This window comes from Lynx rufus, unplaced genomic scaffold (assembly GCF_022079265.1).
Source record: "Lynx rufus isolate CCGP_SWC_20201006 ecotype Redwood Valley unplaced genomic scaffold, mLynRuf1.p SCAF_2, whole genome shotgun sequence".
Lineage (NCBI taxonomy): Eukaryota > Metazoa > Chordata > Mammalia > Carnivora > Felidae > Lynx > Lynx rufus.
In genome coordinates, this window is record NW_025814834.1 from 103796019 (window position 1) to 103821807 (window position 25789).

The following is a 25789-nucleotide window of genomic DNA, read 5'->3' on the forward strand; positions in this document are numbered from 1 at the left end:
GACTATCAGTGGCATAGTAACTGGCTGCCACTGGAATTATGTACTATAATAAAAGAAAGTGAAAGTGTTTTAAAGCTGTTACACTCAACTGTATATCAGTAATTTTTTAATGTTCTCATACATCATAATTATAGAAGATACAGATTTTTAAAAGCAGGAAATTTTAAATCTTCTGTTATTCACTGCTAAGAGATAACTACAGTTAACGTTTTTAAGATAAATAATTTCCAAACATTTAAATGTGATGTATTTTTTTAAAATAAAAGTGCAGGGACAATTGCTTTTTAAAACTAATCGATTGTAAACATCTTTCTTTATCAATGACCTATACAGACAGTAGTTAAATTGCATGCCCATGTCACCATTGTGTTTACTCAGTTCCCTGTTGGACATTTAGATTATTGCTAACTTTCACTGTCATAATCAGTGCTGTGACAAACAGCCTTATAAATAAATACCTTCAATCATCTGATTATTTTCCTGGGAAGGAAGTGATAGGTAGAAGTATAGGCAATTTTAAAGCCTTTATACTTTTGCAAAAATTGGGAGATGGTGACAGTTTATATTTTTACTTGTGAGATATGTGTTGAATTCTTGTCTTTGTTTGTAATATAGGCAGGTTGCTTTGAGAATCCTTAACTTGCAAATTTCAATAATTACCAAGTAATCTCAAGTCTGCAACATAATCGACTCTGAAAAGAAAATGTCAAACTATTTTGAATTAGCCGTGATTTTTCCCTACTATTAGGATATAATTGACAAATGAATTTGTATTATATTTAAGGAATACAATGTGATGATTTTATATACATATACATTGTGAAATGATGTCTACAACTGAATTAATAAATATATCCATCACCTCACGTATTTACCTTTTTGTTTTGTTTTGGGTTTTGGTGACAGTGCTTAATTAGCAAGTTTCAAGTATTCAGAACAGTATAATTAGCTATAGTCACCATGCTATACATTAGATTCTCAGAATTTAATTCATTTTATAACTGAAAGTTTGTACCTTTTTACCAAGCTTTACCTATTTTCCTACCCTCAAGCCCCTGGCAACCACCATTCTACTCTGTTTCTGAGTTGGATTTTTTGTTTGTTTAGAGTCCACATATAAGTAATACCATGCAATATTTGTCATTCTCTGACTTGTTTCACTTAGCATAATACATGTTGTTGCAAATGGCAAGATTTCCTTCTTTTATAAAACTGAAGTATAGTTGACATGCAGTTTTATATTAGTTTCAAATGTATAACATAATGATTCTACAATTACAAGCATTATAAAATGTTCACTATAAGTGTAGTTACTATCTGTCACCATACAAAGTTACTACAGTATTATTGGCTATGTTGGCTATGCTAAGACTTCCTTGTTTTTAAACGTAAATAATATTTCATATATGTACATACACTCACCACATTTTTACTCCATTCATCCGTCGATGGATGCTTAGGTTGTTTCCATATCTTGGCTACTATGCATAATATTATAGTGAACACAGGAGGGAGATACCTACTCAAGATAGTGATTTTGTTTCCTTTGGATATATACCCAGAAGTGGGATTCCTGGATCATATAGTGTGAACTGGTCATGATTGAAGAAGGATGTAAGGAACTTCCTGCAATTAATAGGAATCATTCCAAACACTAAGCAGTTACAGACATAGAGTTAGTCCAGAATAGTGATTCTCAGACTTATATGTGTGTTAGAATCACATAGAGGAGCTTGTTAAACATTCAGATTTTAGGGGCCCACCTGGAGGCAGATGTGTGGAAACCACACTGAGAAACACCAAATCAGAATAAGCACATTAATTAAATCTTTTCAAATCTGAAAGAATGGTGTAGTATATAATCCCATACATGGCAGCTAGCCTGTTTTAGAGAACAGAAGCTGTGTGTGAGACTAAGAAAATGTTTAGAGTCAGTCTGTTGTTTAGATCAGCCTTAAATAGCAAGCACGTAATAATAACGATAATTGTTGTTGTAGTCATTCATTTTAAGGTATCAGTTGTAGTACAGATAATTTAAACTTCTTAATTTGCTTCCTTCCATTTATTTCTTTTCATAATGGTTTGTTTATAATGTTTTCATTAAGATCTTCACTGACTGGACTTGTGCCTTATTCTGTCATTTTCATAAGTCTGTACCTGAGAGTGACTGTGGCTATATAACATAATCCCAAGCAAAATCATCTGCCTGATGACAGCTCCAGAATTACAGGGATTAGCCTGTGTAGGGCCTAACCTAAAATCCGGTTGAAGTTAATTACAGCAAATGGCACATGTTCTCCATGTGTGATTTAACTCAGGCATCTGTCCTGGATGATGTAGTCAGTTCTTCAGTAGCTTTAAGGCAGGAAGTTGGACTGGATGATTTCTAGAGATCTCTACCAATTTGTATTTCATGTTTGTGACTATTGAGTCCTTAGTTTGAAACTGCTTATGGTGGGAGGGGACTATTCCTGGAATAGGATAGGAGGGCTTAAGACACGTGATATCCTGGTTGTCTGAATTTGAACTTTCATCAGCCCCTTTCCTATTTCTGTATAACTATAGCCCGCCAGAGTTGTTTACACTGTATTTTTAATATCTAGGAGGAGGTGGTGAAGTTGACTGAGAAATGTCTTAATAATGCCATTGAGAGCCCAGGATTGAATGCCAGGAGAGTTCCTCCTGACTTGAAGAGTAACATTTTGAAGGCTCAAGTAGAAGCAGTGCATAAGGTAAGCTGCCTTTAATGGGGAGAGTCCTGATGAAGCGGAAATAAATGAGACTTACAGCTGAGAACCCTGAAGACACATAAAGTACATGAGTGTTAAATAAGGGTGACCTAGCTAGTGATTGCAGATAGCGAGTAGTTCCCAGAAACAGGCTCAGGATGGCAGAATGCCTTCCCAAGTCTAAGTCTAAGCTAGTTTAAGAGGAGGCAGTCATGGGATAAAAAGTTGAGAGTAAAGACCCTCTAGAGTATAAGAACTTTTTTTTTTTTTTTAATTTTTGTTAGGGGCACCTGGGTGGCTCAGTTGATTAAGCATCTGACTCTTGATTTCAGCTCAGGTCATGATCTCACGATTTGTGAGTTCGAGCCCACATCAGGCTCTGTGCTGTCAGCTCAGAGCCTGCTGCGTGGAATTCTCTCTTTCTCCCTCTCTCTCTCTCTCCCTCTCTCCCTCTCTCCCTCTCCCTGCCCCTCCCCACTTGCTCTCTCTCTCTCAAAATAAATAAATAATTTTTTAAAAATTAAAAAAAAACTTTTTTTCCCTTTAATTTTAATTTTTTTTTTTTATAATTTACATCCAAATTAGCATATAGTGCTACAATGTTTTCAGGAGTAGATTCCTTAGTGCCCCTGACCCATTTAGCCCATCCCTCCCACAACCCCTCCAGTAACCCTCAGTTTGTTCTCCATATTTATGAGTCTCTTATGTTTTGTCCTCCTCCCTGTTTTTATATTATTTTTGCTTCCTTTCCTTTGGATGGAGGAAACCCTTCCAAATTCTTGTGGAAGTGAGTCCCTAATCTTTGCCATTTTTATAGCCAGAAAATCTAATGATTTTTAGATTCCTGTCAATACTAAGTCTGTGGTTTCAGGTCTTTAGCAGTCTGCTACTTCCCACCACCCATCTGACTTCAGTTTGGTAAAGTTGCATGTCACAGTAGTGACAGTTGCAAGGTGAAGGAGTTGGCTGTGACACTGTGAAGGATGCCATGCCCTTCACAGCCTTCAAGGCCTTCAAGGACCAGCCCCCATGAAGTTTATGGCATTCATGCTGTCAGACTCTGCTTTCCCTTGGTGCTCCCTAACTCTCAGACTTAACCCTCCATACTAAAATAGGACAGCAGCCCGTCTCACCAAGTCATGTTACCAACTAGGATTTCAAAATATCTTGTTGAGAAGATGCACTTTACCCATCCTGTCCCTAGGCACAAGCCTTGAACAGAACCTGAGAAGATTTGAGGAATATTGTTCATGCTTTGGTTATTTATCCTCTCCCCCTAGTGTAAACATAAAGCATGATATTTGTATATAAAAGTAAATATGAAATATGATGATACAGGCTCTGGAATCAGACAACTTGAGTTTGAATCCCTTTCTAGTCTACCACATACTAGTGTTGTGATTTGGCAAGTTAGTTTCTCTAAGCCTCAGTTCAATCGTGTTTAAGAAAAGATAATGGTAGGGGCGCCTGGGTGGCGCAGTCGGTTAAGCGTCCGACTTCAGCCAGGTCACGATCTCGCGGTCCGTGAGTTCGAGCCCCGCGTCAGGCTCCGGGCTGATGGCTCGGAGCCTGGAGCCTGTTTCCGATTCTGTGTCTCCCTCTCTCTCTGCCCCTCCCCCGTTCATGCTCTGTCTCTCTCTGTCCCAAAAATAAATAAAAACGTTGAAAAAAAATTAAAAAAAAAAAAAAAAAAAGAAAAGATAATGGTAGTACCTACCTTAAGGTGGGTTACAAGGACAGTAAATGTAAAGGACATGGAATGGTGAGTGCCTGGCACATAAACAGCATTTGATTAAGTATTGAAGCTACGTGTTGTATTAGCAGTGGTGGTAGGTGTTACTGTTGTTACCTTACATAATATTTCCACTTTGGGACTTTTCTTGACTTGAAAAAGAGAAAAATAAATTCAATAGCCCTAAAATAAAAAGATTTTATTTCATAGTTAAAAACTTCCCCATGCAGAAAAATCCAGGGCCAGATGCCTTCATTTTGGAAATCTACTGAAGAAATAATTGTTCCATACAAACTCTGTCAGAAAATAGAAGAGGAGGAAGCACTTCCCAACTCATTTAATGATACTAGTATTACCCTGGTATACCAAAACCAGCAAAAGATTTCATATGAAAAGAAACTATAGACTAATACCCTTCTTGTGCATAGACTCAAAAATCCTTAACAAAATAGACCAAGTAGGGTTTATCTCAGGAAAAAAGTCGGTTTATAATTTAAAAACCACTGTAGTTGACCATATTAAAAAGTAAAGAAAATTGTCTCAATTCATATGGAAAAGGCATTTCACAGAAATCAACACCCATTCATGGTAAATGCTCACAGCAAACTAGAAATAGAATGGAGCTTGTTCAACCTGATAAAGGGTGTCAATGAAAAAAGTCTACAGCTAGCATCACATGCGTGCTGAAAAACACATTCACTGAAATGGCCAGTATTAAAAACTGACCATCCCTGTGTTAGCAGTGATGGCACTCCTGCAGTGCACATTGCTGGTAAGAATATAAAACGTTACAAGCACTTTAGGAAGCATTTGACAATGTATTAAATACACACTTCCTACATGACCCCGCAGATCCACTCTGAGGTATGTACCCCAGAGAAATGAAAACGTAGGTTCATACAGGTTATTAGTACATGAATGTTCTTAGCATTATTTGAAGTCGCTAAAAACTAGGAAAAACCCAAATGTCCACCAGCAGGTAAACAGGTAAACAAATTGTGGTATATTCATACAGTGGAATGCTACTCAGCACATAAAAAGAAATGAATTGGTGATACATGAGCATCATGGGTGAATCTCAAAAACATCATGCTATTCTAAAGAGATAGACACTAAAATGATAGGCATTATGATTCCATGTGTATAAAATTATAGGACATACAGCTCATTGTTTGCCGTGTGTCAGGGTTTTTGATGGGGTTGCATTGGAAGCCTCAAGGGAACGCTGTGGGGGTAGTGACAGTGTTGCACATGTTGATTGTGGTGTTGGTTATGCACCTGTATATATTTTTCAAAATTCATCAAACCACACATTAAAAATGTGTGCTCCAATCAGTTTTCTAGTGTGTAGGATGGTTTAGTGTTGGTCTGGCTGTATTTCATGGACCCGAGACATGAGGGTTATGGGAGGGGCTGTGGGAGGGGGATGGGCTAAATGGGTCAGGGGCACTAAGGAATCTACTCCTGAAATCATTGTTGCACTATATGCTAACTAATTTGGATGTAAATTTAAAAAAATAAAAAAAAGTTAACAATGTGCTTTTTACTCTATGTAAATGATACCTCAATCAAGTTAAGAGAAAAAACTGATCCCTTCAGAAAAATATTTTAGAATTTCCTCCTAACATACCTTTTGTGTTCAGGGAAAAATAAAAAGCCAAATACGCAGCTTAGTATCTGTCTCTTCTTTTTATCAGGTAAATTCAAAAAATTCTGACATTGAATCTTTTGGAATTCTGTATATATTGACTAACACACCATGAGAGCTGTCTAGTAAAGGGCGTAAATTTGTGTACTATTGAAGTAGAAGTGTGGATTATTAATTTGGGTATGGATGAGACTGCACTAGGTGAGGTACTGGTATTTCCATATGTAAGGTATGATTACCTCTGGAACTGAAGCAAAGTGATATTTCTGTTTTTACTGGAAAGATGTGTAGATTCCTTATTACTTTAGTATCCTTACAAAGATTTACTTTTTTTTTCTTCATTTTCTCAGGTTACAAGAGAAGATAGCTTATTAAGTCATAAAAACGCACATGCTCAGGATGCTGCCACAAACAGGTACAGTTTGGGTTAGACTGAATTAATTTGATGTTCTTTTCCTCTTAACTTTGCTTTTTTGCTCTTTTTTCCTGTTCTTCAGTGTATCCCCAAATAATTTCAGGATATCTATTTGAAAGATAGCTTGAATTCACTCTTGTATCCATTACATAGCTGTTTACTTCCTAGTTTTAGATTATCTAGAGATAATTCTAATTAGTCTCTACATTCTCATCCTTCTACTGCAGATCAAAAGCGACCCTTTAAAGATATTTTTAATCTGCATGGTGAGGAATGTATATTATTTCTCTTAACTTCAGTGCCATCCTATTATCACAGTGGCTTTGTTCTTACAAACTTTCTACTATGGGCTCTTACAGTATTCACATAAATTTCTTTGCTGTTTTAAGTCCCTTCTGTGTCTCTTTCCTTTAATGAGTATTAGGCCATTTATTTGTTTTGCTAGGCTTTTATCCCCTGCTCTGTGCCAATTTGTTTTGTTCATCACTGTGTATCCAGTGTTTTGTGCTTAGTTGGTGCTAAACATTGTTGAATGAATGAGTGCTATTTCTTTTCCCATTATTCAAAATGTATTCAGTGAGCAGTTTCCTGATTAATCTTACTCAGTTCCAGGTACTGTAACCAACATAGCCCTAAAGCATATAGCATGCTTTGTATTGTGTAGTTAGTATTCAACAAACATACTAATTGGTGATCAGGGTAAAACTAGAATTACAATTTAACTTTTTAATTAACTTCAGTAAATCATTTGGCCCACGACATTTAATTTTTAAATTTTTTTTTAAAGTTTATTTATTTTGAGAGAGAGAACATGTGCGATTGCAAGCCAGGGAGAGGCAGAAAAAGACGGAGAGAGAGAGAATCCCAAGGCAGCAGCGAGCCTGACATGGGACTTGATCTGAAATGTGAGATTATGACCTGAGTCGAAATCAAGAGTTGGACACTTAACTGACTGAGCCACCCAGCCACCCCTGGCCCACAACACTTTAAATACTGTTATTATTTAGAGTCTTTTAGAACTTCATTTAAAAAAAAAATTTTTTTTTTTCCAATAGGAAAATAATGGGGATAGGACTGCCCAGTTGCATTGAACTCTTACTGCTGGAAACACCCTAGAATGTACTCCCAACTTCTAGATTTGTTTTTCTAAATGGCTGCTGATATTTTGAATAATCTAATTTCCCCCTAGGATTTGAAATGTATCCTTTAAGATGTGTTTAAGTTCCTATTTATGCTTGGGTCTATTTCGGGACCTTTTCCTTTTTTGTTAATCTTATCTCTAATCTTTTTGTCCCCCATGCCATACCACACTTTGAAAAATTACTGTATCTCCTTTTAATATTTCAAGGTTCTAGAAAACTGTGGAGATTATATATTGTCTGTGTACCAAATGTCAAGCTTTGTACTATCTTCACATTTTGCTGTAGTAGGTATAGACTGTTTTTCCTTATCTTTTTTTATTGAGTTGTAATTTCCATACCATAACGTTTTCCCTTTGTAAGTATCCAATTCAGTGCTTTTTAGTATGTTGACAAAGTTTTGCACCATTACCAGTAATCTAATTCCATAATGTGGTCATCACCTCTAAGAGCAACACCATACCCATTGCAGTCTCTCCACATACTGGATTTGCTTACTCTAGACAGTTCATGTAAAGGAATCACACAATATGTGGCCTTTGTGTCTGGTTTCTTTCAATTAACAGAATGTTTTGAAGGTTCATCTGTAGTGTATCATATATTGGTACTTCACTCCTCTTCGGGGCTGAATAATATTCCACTTTGTAGATAGACCACATTTTGTTTATCCATGTATCAATTGATGGACACTTGTGTTCCCACTTTTTGACAATTATGAATAAAGCTGCCGTGAACATTCACATAAGAGAATTTTGGGGGTGCCTGGGTGGTTCAGTTGGTTAAGTGTCTGGCTCTTGATTTGGGCTCAGGTCATGATCTCACAGTTCATGAGTTCGAGCCCTGCATCAGGCTTCACACTAACAGAGTGGAGGCTGCTTGAGATTTTCTCTGTCCCTTTCTCACTGTCCCTCCCCTGCTTGTGTGCACTCTCTCTCTCTCTCTCAAAATAAATAAACAACAACAAAAAATAATTTTTGTAGACATGCTTTCAGTTCTATTAATATATACCCAGGAGGGTTATTGCTGAGTCATTTGGTAACTCTTAGGTTCAACTTTTGAGGAACTGCCAAACTGTCTTCCAAAATAGCGACATTTTCTGTTCCCACCAACAGTGTATATGGGTACCAGTTTCTCCACATTCTTTCCAGTGCTCATTGTTCTCCATCTTTAGAATTATAGCCATCCTAGAGAGTATGAAGCATGTCTCATTGTGGTTTGACTTTTGATTCACTGAGGATGTTGGATGTCTTTTTTACTTTGGAGAAATGGCTATGCAGATCATTTATTTTTGTACTAACAGCTTTATTGAGATAAAATTTAAATGCTATGGTGGGGGAAGGGGCACCTGGGTGGCTTTAGCCACTTGAGCATCTGCTTCTTGATTTCGGCTCAGGTCATGATCCCAGGGTTGTGGGATCGAGCCCTGCATTGGGCTGAACATGGAGCCTGCTTAAGATTTCCTCCCCCTCCCCCTCCCTCTCCCCCTCTCCCTCCCTCCCTCTCTCCCTCCCTCCCTCTCCCCCTCCCTCTCTCCCTCTCGCTTGTCTGTGTGTATATAATCTAAATAAATAAATAAATAAATAAATAAATAAATAAATAAATAAATAAACAAATATGCAATTCACCCATTTAAAGAATATAATTTAGTGGGTTTTGTTTTGACATATCTGAATTTTAAAAAATTATCCATAGTTCCTTCATTGTAACTGCCATTACCTAAGTCAGTCACGGTTTATTCTTTTATTAATGGACCAGGGTTTGTTCCAAATTAATGTTGTACATGTTCTTCCTTACACATGTTGTGAGGATTTTTTTAGGGTGTATACCTACATGGGAGTGAATTTGCTGGGTCATGACCTAACACTAAGCAGAATGGCTGCGGAACCTTTTCATCTTCTTCTTTCCATGTTTTGCAGCAGTGTAAAGTACATATGACCAATCTTTTCTTGAAGGTGTGGGAGAATTCATTGTAAAACATGTTGTTTCACTCCTTTTAATGCTCACTTTTTCTTACATTGAATCGTTTCCTCTGAGCTGTTTCTTCTTTCTGAAGCACAAAGTTATATTTTTTTCTTTTTTAGGCTTTACTGCTTGCTTATTCTTGAAGTTCTTCATTTTCATTACTGTATGGTCTAAGAATAGGTTTAAAACAGTTTTTTTTTTTTTTTGTTAGTATTCAAGGTGGCCTTTCCATCTGAAGACCTATGTCTTTTTTCAGTTCTGGAAAATCATAAGTCATTATCTTCTTGAATGTCTAGTATCCGTTAATTGAAACATCTTGATTGCTGCTCTGTTTCTCACAAGTATTTCTTCTTTTTTTGTTTCCTTGCCTCTTTTTGCCTCAGAGTTGTAGATGCAACAGTCATAGCTTCTACTTCACTTTTTCACTCTGGGATTTATTTCTCATTTTTTCTCATTCTCCTTGTAGGCTTGGACAGGAACTGCTCCTGTTTGCACACTTTTCAGTGACATGAGGAAGGACTGGGGTTTCCTGCTGGATATGTTATCCTGGTGGATGACGGTCTTTGGCTCTAGATTTACCCCTTTCCTCCCTGGTGTTGAAGCCATCTGTAACGCTGCTCCTGTTCTCACTATTCTTATCTGGGATTAGACACCACTGTGATTCCTGCCAGGCCTTCGGGTAGCAGATTCTCTGGCATCCTGTCACCTGGCTAATCCTGTTGTAATATCTGGAGCACTCTAGATGTGGCTTCTGCCTTCTGCAGCAGAGGTCTGCAGCCTGTGTCCTTAAGTGTTGGCTTCTCCCTCTGGTTTCCTGACTGTTCTCCCATATCTCAGGTATTCTGATTCATTTCTAGTCCACCAAGGTTTCCCATCCATGTATTTGATAACAGCTTTTAAAAATCAGTCGCTTGGGGGCACCTGGATGGCTCAGTCGGTTAAGCGTCTGACTTCAGCTCAGGTCATGATCACGTGGTTCATGAGTTCGAGCCCCACGTCGGGTTCTGTGCTGACAGCTCGGAGCCTAGAGCCTGCTTCAGATTCTGTGTCTCCCTCTCTTTCTGCCCCTCTCCCACTCATGCGTGCTGTCTCTCTCTCTCTCTCAAAAAATGAATAAACATTAAAAAAATTTTTTTAATCAGTCACTTGATTTATCTTTTTGGTGTATCTGCCTTATTTTAAGATAAATCTTTTCTGAACCTTCAGTAAGATTTAAGAGGGAAGCAAAGTAGTCTGCCATTTTGATCCATCTGTGAATGAGTCTGATGTGGATATGAAAATTGTTACATGGTAGATGGGGAAGGGTCTCACAAAGGCATATGAGTGCAACACTGACTGCCATCACGCCCCTCACAAATTGTCATTTCTTCTTCCTCTACGTGAAGCATTACTCTTCTTCCTGAAGCCCTTTCTTTGAAAATGCTCCCTATGCCTGTATAGGTGCTCCATGATGTGAATTTATCTTTTTCTTCCAGTGCTGTATTAAATGAGAATAATGTGCCCCTTCCTGAAGATTCTCTTGCTCTGATGCATACCACACCTGCAACAAATGGTTCTGTTCTTAAGGTAACAACCCTTACTTTTGAAGGTTTCTCTGAAGACCATACTGAGTTGAGTCCTGCAGTATAATCATAGACATCTGGTGATTTCTGATGGATACCGGAACTTAAGCTGTAAGAAAAGCATTGAGCCTCAGTTCTCTAGGGAGAATCCTATTGTCAGATCTCTCACAAGAGTATCACAGGGCTTCTTCAGTTTCTCTGTTATTTGTTGGCCTTTTGTTTTAGGTGCTCTTTGTATTTTTGTTTTTTTGATGCTGGCTATGCCTCCCTAGTGTCTCAAATGATAGATGACACATCGTAGGCACTAAATAAATATTAATTGAAACACCAGCAACCTATCATTGTGTTGGCAGTATAACCAGGTCGTCACAGCCCCTGCCTTCCTGATAGCCACTTGTCACACCTGTATCAGTCTAGAAATCAGAGAAACCCAGTTCATTGCCCACTGAGTGTTTTAATTTGCAAGTTAAATAAGAAATTGTCCTTGCAAATAAACGTTTACCTCTTTAACTACATAAATGCATTTATTGTAGAAATTTGCCAAATCCTTCATAAAGAGAAAAAATTAGGAATCTCCTATATTCCCACTATCCAAAGACAATGTATAGTTAATATTTAGGTGTATAATTTTTCAGACTTTTGGGTTTAAAAAAAATCCAACCTAAAATATCTTCAGTCAGGAGCTTCCTTTCTGCTCATTAAAATTCTAAAAAGCCATATTGACATTGTTGGTCATTGAAATTGAAGTGGAACCTGAGATTTTTTGGAACAGAGAAGGACATTTAATTCAAAGATTTATTGCATTTATAATATATACCAGGCAACACGCTAGTTTCAAAAATTCAGAAGTGAATGAAACACGGCCTCTTTTTTCAAACTGCTTATATTCCACTGGGGAACAGAATTTTAATACATTGTGGTAGAGACAGATACACGCTGTTTGGGGGCACTCACCCAGGCCACGGCGGGGGGGTGGGGGGAAGGTTGGTATAAGAGGAGGGAGATGTGAGAAGTGAGAGAACAACTTTTTCCTATGTGTGATTAAAATTAAGTTGAATGTTGAGACATAAATAGGAGATTGACCACAGCCTCAAGGCAGATAGGTGGAAATAGAACTGTATAAACCAAGGGCCTTTTTGTTATGTGTACTAGACCCTGAATTCTTCTTTTATTTCCAGATTGGAATTTTATCTTTTATTCTCTTTAAGTTCTTCCTACCTACCTACCTTGTCTCTCTGTCTCTCTCTGTCTATAGTACAGAGCTGCATCTTCCATAAGGTGCTTCAAATAGTAATTAAAAAGTGTTAATTAACATTTATGGGGGAAGTTCATATTGTACTCTTCTGTCAACAGTGATGTACTGGCACATCTGGATAAAGCAGTGTTTGTAATTTAGGCATCTTCTTCACTCACTGTCTCCTATGCTGAACCTTTTTACCTCTCTCTTCAAGTCTAAGAACTAAGAGCCAGGACGGTCTTAACCTTACCCGAGTTTTGTCTCACTAAAAAGAGTAGCTATGTAAAAATTCACATGATACTTTATCTTTTTCAGCTTCTGATTGTAGTCTGGTTCCCCTTCAAGCAAAAGTGGAATCACTATAATAACCATGATTCCTGAATGTCCTGGATTTTTTTAAAGGTTAACACCAAGCAGGCCTGAGTCAGAATTGTAAATTGAGAAGATGCGGAAAAAATTTAGTTAGGTGGTTAATGATTCATTTAACAGTTATGTATTTTTTATCTTCCCTAGGATGCTACAGATGAATTGGATGCCTTGCTTTTATCTCTGACTGAGAATCTAATTGACCACACAATCACACCTCAGGTAAATATGCTTAAAACAGCAAAGTGGAAAGGAATTTCTGTTTTGAAAAGTATTCCTGCTACATTCCAGTCTTTGCCTTTTTTAAAAAAAAAGTTTATTGGGGTGCCTGGGTGGCTCAGTCGGTTAAGCGTCCGACTTCGGCTCAGGTCATGATCTCGCGGTCCATGGGTTCGAGCCCCGCGTTGGGCTCTGTGCTGACAGCTCGGAGCCTGGAGCCTGTTTCAGATTCTGTGTCTCCCTCTTTCTCTGACCCTCCCCTGTTCATGTTCTCTCTCTGTCTCAAAAATAAATAAATGTTAAAAAAAAAATTTTTTTTTTAAATAAAAAAAAGTTTATTTTGAGAGAGAGAGTGTGTGTGTAAGTAGGGGGGAGGGGCAGAGAGAAAGAGAGAGAGAGAGAGAGAGAGAGAGAATATGAATCCCAAGTAGGCTCCATGCTGTCAGTGCAGAGCCCCACACAGGGCTTGATCTCATGAACTGTGAGATGGTGACCTGAGCTGAAATCAAGAGTCAGACGCTTAGCCAACTGAAGCACCCCCAAATTTTGCCTTTTTAACCATATAGTAAAACTGTTCATTTAATAAGAGGCCATACTTCAGTAACCACTTAGCTTTGCCTTTCTACTAAAATTTCACCACTTTGAATTTATGTGTCACTTTATAGAAACCACATGTTACTATAAGCCTCTTTGTTATTCAACATTATATTAAATAACATGAGATGAAGACTGTGGGGATAAATATAGAGTTAAAACAATAAGGATATAGAGCATAAGAATGGTTGGCATTGAGCATATTGATTGTTACTGCAGTATGGAAGATGCTCTGTTGGATACTATGGCTGAATTATAATACAAATAAGAAACAGTTCTTTCCTGCCAGAGACGTAGGGATGAAAGGTATACAAATAACTCATTTAGTGTCTTCTGAGTAACATGACAAGAACTGCTTTGGGAACTACAAGTCATTCTTAAGGCTTGGAAGTACAGATAGTGCTTTCTGTGCAGCTGAGTGTTTGCTTAGATCTTTAGTTCTTAAACTTAGGTGTGTATCAGAATCATCTGGAGGGTGCATTAAAGATTACTGGCTCCACCTTCAGAGTTTCTGATTTGGTGTCGGGGGTTGGGGCCTGAGAAGTTGCATTTCTCGCATGTTCCAGGTGATGCAGATGTGGTTTGGGAACTACTTTTTTGGAACCACCAGCTTAGATCAATAAACAGAGACTTGACCAAAGGATAAGAATAAATCACAAATCTGGAGAAGTGGATAGGCAGAAGATAAAAGGGATATTGTCAGTATCGAGCCATGGTAATCCTTTATAAAGACAAAAAAAAAAAAAGGAACTTTGAAGATTAATGTAAGATGGCCTAAAGGCCAGAGAAGGAATCCCTGGGGCCTAACTCAGAACCTTATTCCATGTACACTCTATCATAAGTGGATAGAATGATGAAAATCAAATTGATTAAACAACCCTTTTGTGTCACTAATATGTTTTCCCTTCCCTAAAAATTAAGAATGCTTTTTTATTTTAAATCAAAATTTAGAAGATGATGTATTTTAGATTCTGCATATGGACTGTCCTGTTACACTTACAGATTTCTCCATTACTAGCTCTGTAACACTCTTAATAACTAGCTTTTTAACTGATTTTGATATTCAGTAAGGTCAGCCAGGCATCATTATGTAACTGTTTTGTTTTGTTACTTTTGCTTATTAATTCTTTCAGAAGAATTACAGAATTTTTTTTCAGGTCCTACCCCTCCAAAATCCTTTGGGTTTTTATTTGCAAATACATTCAATTCATAAGTTAATTTGAGGAAATTGACAAATTTGTAATAATTTTTCTTCTTAGCTAAGAATACAATGTTTTTCTCATTCAAGACTTCCTGTATTAAAGTTTGTCATTATAGCCCTGCCAATATAAGTTCTGTACTTTCTAATTTTTATTTTTTTCAGGTATTCCTGTTTTTTTGTGAGATTTTATTTTCCCATTAATTTTAAACTGGCTTTAAGAAGGCTATTGTATTCTGAAAAAAAATTCAACAAAACTTTTCATCACTGAAAACAGTAAAACTGTACAAATAAAACAGTAAAGCTATAAAAAAATTATAGATATTTAAATAAAGTGTGCATTGGGGCGCCTGGGTGGCTCAGTCGGTTAAGCATCCCACCTCAGCTCAGGTCATAATATCACGGCACGTGAGTTCGAGCCCCATATCAGGCTCTGTGCTGACAGCTCAGAGCCTGGAGCCTGCTTTGGATTCTGTGCTCTCCCTCTCTCTCTGCTCCCCACCCGCACTTGTGTGCTCGCTCGCTCTCTCTCTCTCTAAAATAAATAAAAACATTTAAAAAAATTAAATAAAGTACATTTTATTGAGGGAAGGGTTTTTATTATATTTTTATGTTTACCTCATTTATAGTTAGCATTCTCAAGGAATGTGCAAATTATAAAGTTCTATCTTCCCTGAGAGGAACAAAGGCAGAAAGAATCTAAAATTTATAGCAGAAATATCTATTACTAAGGCTAGGGAAAAAGTTCTGGAAAGCGCTAAGATTCCGATCAGTTTGGAAATTAGAAAATATGTAACATAAATTTGTGACAAGATATCTCTAAGACCAATAGGATAGTATCCAATTTTTTTAAAGTCAGATGCCCAAATTATATCTCTCAGGCCACAGCAGACTATCTTCTTAGGTCCATGCAGGTCTTCTTTTGTTTGTCTTCTTTTGTCTTCCTTTGGCCTCCATTCCTGACTTCCATTCCCCTTTTCCTCCGAGGCACCCATTCTACTGTATTTGCTGTGTGTCCTTCCAGGAACCTTTCATATATTTATTTAGATAAAGATCTGCTAAAAGCAGTATGGAGGTTCCTCAAAAAATTAAAAATAGAATCACCATATGATCCAGTAATTCCACTCCTGGGTATTTACCCAAGGAAAATGAAAACAGTAATTCAAAAAGATCTGTGCACCCATATGTTTATTGCAGCATTATTCATAATAGCCAAGATATAGAGGCAACCCAAATATCGACTGATATTACATGAATGGATAAAGAAGTTGTGGTATATACATACAATGGAATATTAGTAATAAAAAAGAATGAAATCTTGCCATTTGCAACAACATGGATGGAGCTAGAGGGCATAATGTTAAGTGAAATAAGGGAGACAGAGACAAATACCATATGATTTTATTCATGTGTGCAATTTAAAAACCAAACAAATGAACAGGGGAAAAAGAGACAAATAATAAAACAGACTCTTAAATACAGAGAACAAACTGGTGGTCACCAGAGGGGAGTTGGGTGGGTGGATGGGTGACGTAGGTGCAGGGGATTAAGAGTACACTTACCTTGATGAACTCTGAGAAATGTATAGAATTGTTGAATCATTATATTGTACACCTGCAACTAATATAACTTCAAAAAACAGCTTCACATTTCTTTGAAGGCAGTGTGGGAGAATGTGGGATAAATACCCACAAGTAGTATTGCTGAATTGCGTGCATATATGAATACTGGATATTGCTCTCTGCCCCCAGAGTGGCTCCCACAGTTACATTCCTACCAGTTTTTCCTTACACTGCGTTTTATCTGATTGTCTAATATGTTCCATCTTTATGGGTTTGTCTCATTGTTACAGTTCACATGAGTTAAATGGTATATTTCCCCCATTGTTTTATTGCTGATTTAAGTTTCCCCTGTGAGTGAGTCACCTATTCATTTCTTTTACCCATTTTTCTATCAGGTTTCCTGTCTTTTTCCTGATGATTTCAGGAATTTCTTGTATAGTCAGTCTAGTTGTTAATCATATGTCAGTCTTAGATATTAAAAATATTTTCTCATAATCTGTGTGTTAACACGTCTGAGGCATTTTTATCACTGTGTCATTTTAGCAGGTAGCGAGGAGATTGAGGCAACCTATGTCTATCACTGTGGAGATGGATGAGTAAAATAGGTGTATAGCCTTGACTGAACAGAAACCTTTTATTCTGATGCCATTCGTTCTTCATTTTTTCTCATTGTTTGGGGTGTAGGGTTTGAAAAAAATCCTTCCGCATCTGCCACCCCATCCCCTGAGATCAAAGGTATTCTTTTCTGTTAGCTTTAATTTTATTTTACCTTTCACACTGAGATTTTAATCCGTTAGAATAGTTTGAAGTTTTGGGGGAGGAGGTCAGTTGTGGTTTCGATATGACCCAAATTTGCATTCATCCATATAAAGATCCAATTTTCCCAATATTATCTACTAAATAATCCATCCTTTCCCAGTTGATGTGTTTCTGATCCAGTGGGCTCTGTCTTTCTGCTCTACCACCGTTGTGTTTATTACTCTGGCTTTGTGCTGATATCTCGTGTGTTCTTATAAATTTCAGCATCAGTATGGCAGATTTTCCCCAAAATTCTGCTGGCATTTTAATGCAGTTTATATTAAATTTATAGATTATTTTGAGAAAAAAAAACCTGGCACTTTTGTAAAATCTTTTCATTTTCATGAACACGATACTTGTGTTTTCTCTCATCTTTATTTGAGTCTATAAATGTTCTCTGTAAGTCTTCTTAAGTTGCAGGTTAAGTCCTAAAGACTTTATAGTTTTGTTACAATTTTGTTGATACCGTGAATGGTATTTAATTTTTTACAGTTGAATTTATAAGTTAATTTTGTGTCTAACAGAGTTGCTGAATTCATTCATTAGTCAATCTGCTGATTCTCTTTAATATTCTGTCAGTTTCTAGAGTGTGTTTCATACCTGTATCAATTAGTGATTAATTCACTTCTCATCTATTGCTAAATCTGTCAGTTGTTGGTGTATTTTGAAGATATGCTGTGAGGTGCACGTATATTAACAGTAATTAAACTTTCTCAAACTCCTTTGAGCACTTTAAAGTGTCCTTCTTTGCCCCTTTTTTTCTCTTAATTTCCTTTGTGACTGATACAAAATTGACACCCTAGCTTTCTTTTTAAGTTTATATTGCTTAGTGTATAACCTCCTGTGCTTTTATTTTTAGCCTTTTTGTATCTGTTGGTTTTTTTTTTTTTTTTAATTTTTTTTTTCAACGTTTATTTATTTTTCGGACAGAGAGAGACAGAGCATGAACGGGCGAGGGGCAGAGAGAGAGGGAGACACAGAATCGGAAACAGGCTCCAGGCTCTGAGCCATCAGCCCAGAGCCTGACGCGGGGCTCGAACTCACAGACCGCGAGATTGTGACCTGGCTGAAGTCGGACGCTTAACCGACTGCGCCACCCAGGCGCCCCTGTATCTGTTGGTTTTAAGTGAACCTTTGTGAACAACAGTTTGCTGCATCTTGTTTTTTTTTTATTTTTTTTATTTTTTTTATTTTGAGAGAGAGACAGAGAGAGAAACAGAGCATGGACAGAGAGGAGCAGAGAGAGAGGGAGACATGAGAAGCAGGCTCCAGGCTCTGAGCTGTCAGCACAGAGCTCGAACCCATGAACCGTAAGATCATGACCTGAGCTGAAGTCAGACACTTAACTGACTGAGCCACCTAGGCATCCTTTTATCTTGTTTTTTAAGTCTTATTTGAATGGAGTTTATATAGATATATAAATTTATATATTGTATACATATTATATACATAGATACATTTATATGTTATATAAATGGAGTTTAATCCATTTATATTTACTGTAATTATGGTTATTACAGGATGTGTTTCTGCCAAACCATTTTTTTGTTTACCTTTACCATGTAGTCTTTCTCTTTCTCTGTCCTTTTTATTTCCTGTGATAAAAGTACATTTACTTTATATTGATGGGAAAGTCTTACGTTGTATTTTTGTTCTTCTGGTGGTCACCTAACTTATTAATAAGACCTGGACTTATGTTAATTTTTTCCTATCAGGATCTAAGGCCACCAGTCTAGGGACTAGTCTGATTTTGTATAAAATAGGAAGAGTTCATGAAATTATAATTCTACACATAGAAGTAAGATCTAGAAAATTAAACATTAAAAAGAATGTAACAAAGACCCTGTGAGTCAGGAGCAGTATGAATGTTTGTGTGTGCATGATAATCAGGGAATGACCTGTACATAAACAGATTTGTTTTTCTGTGTACGTCTTTTGTGCTATTAATTTGGATTAGTCGCAATCCACTGTTCAGGATGCTACCAAGAAGGCTATGATTGTTTGCAATGAACTGAAATGTCAGAAAATAAAATGTTAAACTGGATGCCAGGGTTGGGGAGCGAGGGAAGTCCATTAATAAGGAACTGAAAGTAGAAACAGCATTCTTGGAGTAGAACATTTTTAAATTAAAGAGATTCCCTCTTAAGTGGTGAGTATGGCATCTGTGTCATAGAAAAGGATCTTGGATTCAAAGTGCGTGTCAGCTTAGGGGGAACCGTTAAGAACTGTGCATTTCATAGTAGAAGAAAGCATTATGAGAATGATTATGAAAATCAGACTTCCCTAAAAGTAAACACACATATAACATTTATTTTAGGTATCTTCAACATCCATGATCACACCACGGTGGATTGTGCCGGTAAGTGAATGACATTGGCGGTTTTTCTTTTGGTTGCCCTGTCAGAGTAAAGCTAAAGCCTGAGGAAAACCAGGTTCTTGCTTTTCCCTAAAAATGTGGGGGCATTCCCAGAGTTCTGTTAACTGGACTTAATGGCTTCAAACTAGTGATTTAATTTTTCTATTTGTAAATGCTCATTAAGGATGCTGACAAAAACAGAAATAAAAATCTGAGGTGAAAGATGGTAAAAAAACAAACCCAAACAGCCATGACCATCAGGATGCTCTTACTTATGACCATAATCATTAGAGAAGATGACTCGGAGCTGAAGGGCTGACGCCCGCGTGGGCATTGTCAGCCCTGCTTACATGCCTTGTCTTCTCCCTCAGCAGAGCCGTGTTCTTTCTGATGGACTGGCAGGAAGCGTGCCGTCCTTGGCGGGGAAGGAGGGACATGGTAATAGAGAAGCAGCCTCGCTGATTTCTGCCCCGGCACCATTCTTGGTGGATGCTGTGACCAGGTGAGGAAATTATTTCTCCATTGCAATTCTTAGGCATCTGTTAGGAAGAAATAGTAAAATTAATATATTTATAGCAGTAATGTCAGTTCTTCTTTAATTCAACTTAATTGAAACTGGGTAAATTTTTTGTTTGTTATTTAGAATAGTGTTTCTTTCTATTTTCTTGTCAGTCTTCTACAAAATTATGAAGTAGGCCTTATTATTACTAGGTTTTTTTAATGAAACCTTCGTAAATGTTAATAGGCTTATCTTGAAAAATTTATATTTGTTTTAAAATTCATTTATATCTTTTCCTTTCATGCTTTAACTGTTATGTTGTCCGTCAGTAAGGTGAAGAGTCACAGATAAGCGGGAGATAGGAGATTCCCAAGGTGAGGCTCTGGCACACCTTGTACTGACACCTGTTACAAGCTTATTTCAGCATATCTATCGCATGCCACAAACAGAAGCTGGACTCAAAAGACCTTTCGCTTGGCATGCAGTTCTTCAGCTTTTCGTTGTCAGGACCAAAACTGTGCCTCTTTTGCAAAAGATGTACACAGTTGCTTTCATTCTCACCTCGGACTTTTTTCTGATTATGTCTGTTTCTCATATCTTCTTTGGATGCCGAGAGTGTAAGTCAGTTGAAGTAGATGCTTTCCTAACTAGAGAAAAATGTCCTAATTAAGTGAAAAAATTATTAGAGCTGATTAGCTTGAGAGAAATTGATAGTTTCATTTTAAGTAATTTTCTTATCTCCACAGTCTTTAATATAATCACTCACTCAGCAAACACTTATTGAATGTCTGTTATGTACCAGGCCTTGATTTTATCTGGTTTGGCAGCACTGAAGACAGCAATGAATAAGACAGACATGGGACTTGCCTTGGGGAACTCACGTATAGTTGTCAAATAGCACCTTATACAATCTTAATAGGTTATTTTTCTAACCATTTATATGCCTAATAATTGCCACTGTAAAAATAGAGATTACATGTAGAGGACCAGGTGATAATGCTTTGTAATTGAGTTTACACAATAAAATATGCGTTCTTAAGGACTTGTAAATTAAAAATTACAGATGAAAGAAGATTGTCTGCTCTCCTTCCCAAAACAAAGTAGTCATAGAAGAATTAAAGAGATCAAAGATGACAGTAGTGCACCTGAAACTAATATAATGTTAATATGCCAATTAGACCTCAAAAAAAAAAAAAGATAAATCAGTGGAACAGAATAGAGTCTAGAAACAATCCCACACATACATAGTTACCTCATTTGTGAAAAAGGGGTGGTGCAGTGCTATGCAGTGCTACCGACAGACTGGATGATCTGTCAGTAAATCAGCTGGACAAATTAAACATTCGTGAGGGAAAAAATTAATCTTGACCCAACCTCAGACCATACACAAAAATCCATTCTAGATGGATTTCAGATCTAAATGTGAAACATCAAATAATAATAAAGCTTTTAGAAGAAAACATAAGCAAACATCCTGGAACTCAGAAAAGATTTTTTAAATAGGTCACAAAAATCTTTAATCATACAGGAAAAAGATGATAACTTGGGTTATATCAAGAACTTCTGTTTGCCAAAAGAAGTAACTGGAAGATCTCAAAAAGGGAAGCCACAGAGTGAGAGAAAATATTTGCACTTCCTTCCGCCTTTGCATTTATCTCTATCCCTCTGTCTTTGACAAAGGACTCCTATCTAGAATATATAAAGAGCTATTGTAAATCAATAAGAAAAAAATAGCTAAATAGAAAAATTGGCAAGACTTGAATAGGGCAGTTTACAAGAGGATATCCAGATGGCCAATAAACATACAAGACAGTGTGCGACCTGACTAGTCACTGAGGAATACAAATTCAGTTTTCTTCTTGTTTTTTTTTAATCTGCATGCTGGTTACAAAGGTATGTTCAATTTGCAAAAAGTCATCAAGCTGTAAACTCATGCTATGTGCACTTCAATATATATGTGTGATAATTAGTAATTTTTTTTTTTTTTTAAATGATGACTTGTCACATCTCTACAGATTCAGATTTACTTTGGGTGCTGTGTGTAAAATTTTACTTTAAAGGCATAAGACCACAAGAACAAAGAATAGAGGAGAAGACAACAGCAGTTGAAAGATTTCAGGTTGTGGAAGCAGAGAAATAATAGTAACCAACTTCACAGAGAAGGGAAAAATGAAATCTAGGCCTAAAAAGGGGAGGGGGTGGAAACTGAGAAAATAAAAAAGCCAGCCAATTTCCACTGCAGAACCTTGAAAGAGCTCAGGAATTGGAGGTACCAGGTATTTGTGAAGATGGGGCAAAAGGTAGGGCTGAGAATCTGAGGACTGGTTGAAAAGATTTATAGCATAGACGCCCCCCAACCTCACTGCACCCATGCCAGCATGATTCTGCAGGTTTTTTTGTGGAAGAGCTGGGCCAGAGGGGCTCCAGATGTGAAGAGTTTCTGTTTAGAGTAAGGCTCTGAGCCGAAGCAGAGGTAACTCAAAGTCCGTACACTGAAGGGCGACAGCCAACCTTCCTTCTTTCTCAATTTCCAGAATGTTGTTGGCCAAGTAAAATGTCTTTAGCTGAGAAATAAGAGGATTATTCTCTAGAGAAACTGACCAATAAAGACAAAAGGCTCCCAGAGACTAACTTTTGTGGCTGCCCCGATGAGATTGCCAGGAAACCTGCCCGGTGACTCTACTGCAAGCCCATTAGTGTAGGGAGTGTGCTTATGTGTATAGTTTCCAAATGGCATTCCAGTGCTTCACTTTTAAATAGGAATGGGTGCTTCCTTCATAAGTGCGAAGAGGGCCAAAAATTATCAGATGTCTGAGGGAAAATTAATTAGAACAGGTAAACTGAAAAAGAAACGGAAAGAAAGGAATGTGAACATCAAAAACTTCACAAAACAATAGTTTCATGAGAGAGGAGATGCTGCATCCGTGCAACAGTAACAGGAAATGAAAAAGAAAAAACACAGTATTCTTAGAAATTATTAACCATGTTAAAAAAAAAAATCTAAGGAAGGCGTGGAAGATACATTGAGGAACTCTCCCAAAAAGTAGAACAAAAAGATGAAAATTGGGACAGAAGAGAAAATTGGAGGATTGGTCCAAGGAGTCCAGTATATGAATCATTAGAGATCCAAAAAGAACAGAGTAATTGTAAAAGAAATGGAGATTTCTCAGAACCCAAGTACTTGAGTTTTTAGATTCAACGGACCTGATTACCCAGCACAGAGAATGAAAATAGACAACACCAAGGACTCCTGTTCAGAATATCTGAGTTAAGAGAGGATGTAAGTCTTCAGAGAGGGAGGAAAAAGTACGTGAAAGGATTGGCAATCAGAATGACAGCAGACTTCGCTGAAAGTAGGAAGATAATAGAGCAATGCCTTCAGATTTCAGGAGGAAAATTATTTTTCACCTAGATTAAAAAAAATTTTTTTTGTTTATTTTTGAGAGAGAGAGAGAGAGAAAATGCAAGCAGGGGAGGGGCAGAGAGAGAGGGAGACACAGAACCTGAAGCAGGCTCCAGGCTCTGAGCTGTCAGCACAGAGCCTGATGGGGCGCTTGAACTCATGGACCATGAGATCATGACCTGAGCTGAAGTCAGACACTTAACCAACTGAGCCACCCAGGCACTCCATACCTAGGTTTTTATATCCAGACTATCAATGAAATGTGAGATTAGAATGAACATAGAGTTTCTCTAAAATATGTACTTCCCAAGTGGGCTTACTCACTGGAGATGTGTTCCATCAAAATAAGATGATTATCCAAGAAGACATGGGACCCAGGAAACCGGTGCAGGAATTAACCAGCAGGAAGGTGGAGGGAAGTTCCAAGGCAACAGCTGCCCTGCAGGTCTAGAAGTGATTCTGTACAGATTTGAAGAGGGGGGTATAGAGTTCCAGGAAGGATATTACTAAGAAAAAATACAAACAAATGGTCTTACCCCAGTGTTTAAACAATTACATGACCTGTCTGAACATACTGTGAAGAGATCCGTGGTTCTATCTGCAAGCTTAGGGACAAATTAGAAATAAGTACAGAAAACTGAGCAGACAGTCACAACAAAAAAGGAAGCAGTTCTTTAGTCCAGGAACAACGAATTGTATAAGAAAAAAACATAATATACGTCTGTCAATTGTGGAAATATTCCACGTTGTGGAAATGATTACAGCACTGAATATCTATGTGATCAAAATTGTTTCCACAACTGTTGAAAAGATAGGAAGGGAGGATTGGGGAGTTGGTGAGTGGGCTATAAGAATGGTAAGCCCTGCCAGTCCATGACAGGAAGTCATTGTAGAAAGAGGCCACTTAGACTCTTGCTAGTTGTGCATCACAGTCACCTGGAGGACTTATTAAAACACAGCTTACTGGCTCCAACCTCAGAGTCTGTGATTCGTATGTCTCGGTGGTGCCTAAGAATCTGCATTTATAACAAATTCCAGGGACTACACCTTGAGACCCGGAGACACAGAAAAGTGAAGGAAAATACTGAAATAAAAGAAAACTGTTGAAAGTGTTTGTCTCTGTGTAGTAGAAATGAGGGAGGTGGCACATGATGGCTGCTTCGTCTATAAAGTTTGTTAGTAGTTTCACCACGTTAAACTGTGTTCTCTGTACTGTATATTTTGAGGTTTTCATGAAACCAAATAGATGACGTTACGTCCTTGCATCTGTGTGCATGCTCTTCAGCTGTGGCAGAGACTGTTGGGCACTCATGCAGAGCCCACAGCCTTTTCTTTTTCACATAACTCTGATTACCTGCCGTGGGAACTGAGCCACAGCCATCTGGGACTATCTGTGTAAAGCACAGAATTGTGTGCCCACTTACCTTGGTAGTTTTTGGGCGGGTTGCTGTCATGCTCTGCATAGTATTGTTCTTGCTATTCATAATAACCCTGACTCATTAACAAATGAGTAAGTGTTTGGTACCTTTTATTCAAGGAAGTAGGGGAAATTGATACCTTTAGATTTCATTTCAAGATGAAATAAGCATCAATTATCTAGAAAATTCCCTTCTGTAAATGTCTCATTGCTAAATTTGGTGCTGCAGCATAGTCACTTAGGTTTTTCACTGTCAACCTGCTCCATGTAGCACTGGTGGAGAAATCCATGTTGTTCCCACCCCAGTGGTTTTACTGAATAATGAGTAACCCATTCTTCCTTTCAGCTCTGTTCCAACGTTGGCCGAAGAAGCCATCTTGAAACAGAAGTGTTTACTGACTACTGAGCTCTGAGGGTTTGGCTCCTTCTCACTTATAACTGGAATGCCCAGCACTCTGCAGCTGTCCGTCCTGGAATCAATTTCCGCTGGAATGTGTTGGGTTCAGGAGCTTGTCCTTACTTGTGAGTTAAAAAAGCTCACCTAGATTAGACTTCAACTCAATGAAAAACATTTTCCGTCCAACTGGAAGGGCTTAATTACACTACGTATTTGATCAAATGAGGGTATCTACCTATAATTGTATTGAAGTTGTCAATTCTTGAAACGAGAATTACTTTCTCTGTGGTTTCCTTCAAACTCTTGGCTCCATCTAGTGGGTGTAATTGTTCATAACCCCTCCATAAGCAGAGGTCTCTGGTAGTCAGTAATAGCCTTTTGAATGTTATTTCTCTCCCTAGTATCAGGATAAGTGTCCTTGATCTGAATGCCTGTTAGAGAAGTTGCCCTTATCCATTGAATACCTAGAAATCAGGAATTTAGGAAATTAATGAGGGCATTATGTAGGTAGATTAAGGCCTAGCTTGTTTACAGTTATTACAGTACTAAAAAGAAG

The 25789-nt window shown here is 37.6% G+C and overlaps 1 protein-coding gene across 1 annotated transcript in view; it reads left to right on the forward strand.

Moving 5' to 3' along the window:
• EPB41L5 (erythrocyte membrane protein band 4.1 like 5) overlaps positions 1 to 25303 on the forward strand; it is a 136655-nt gene extending 111352 nt beyond the window's left edge. The window contains exons 19-25 of the mRNA XM_047085645.1: positions 2604 to 2732; positions 6460 to 6524; positions 11101 to 11191; positions 12938 to 13012; positions 19479 to 19520; positions 19889 to 20019; positions 25183 to 25303. Coding sequence (XP_046941601.1) covers positions 2604 to 2732; positions 6460 to 6524; positions 11101 to 11191; positions 12938 to 13012; positions 19479 to 19520; positions 19889 to 20019; positions 25183 to 25249 — 600 coding nt within the window. The 3' untranslated portion in view covers positions 25250 to 25303. The remainder of the gene's footprint in view (positions 1 to 2603; positions 2733 to 6459; positions 6525 to 11100; positions 11192 to 12937; positions 13013 to 19478; positions 19521 to 19888; positions 20020 to 25182) is intronic.
• Positions 25304 to 25789: the final 486 nt, after the last annotated feature.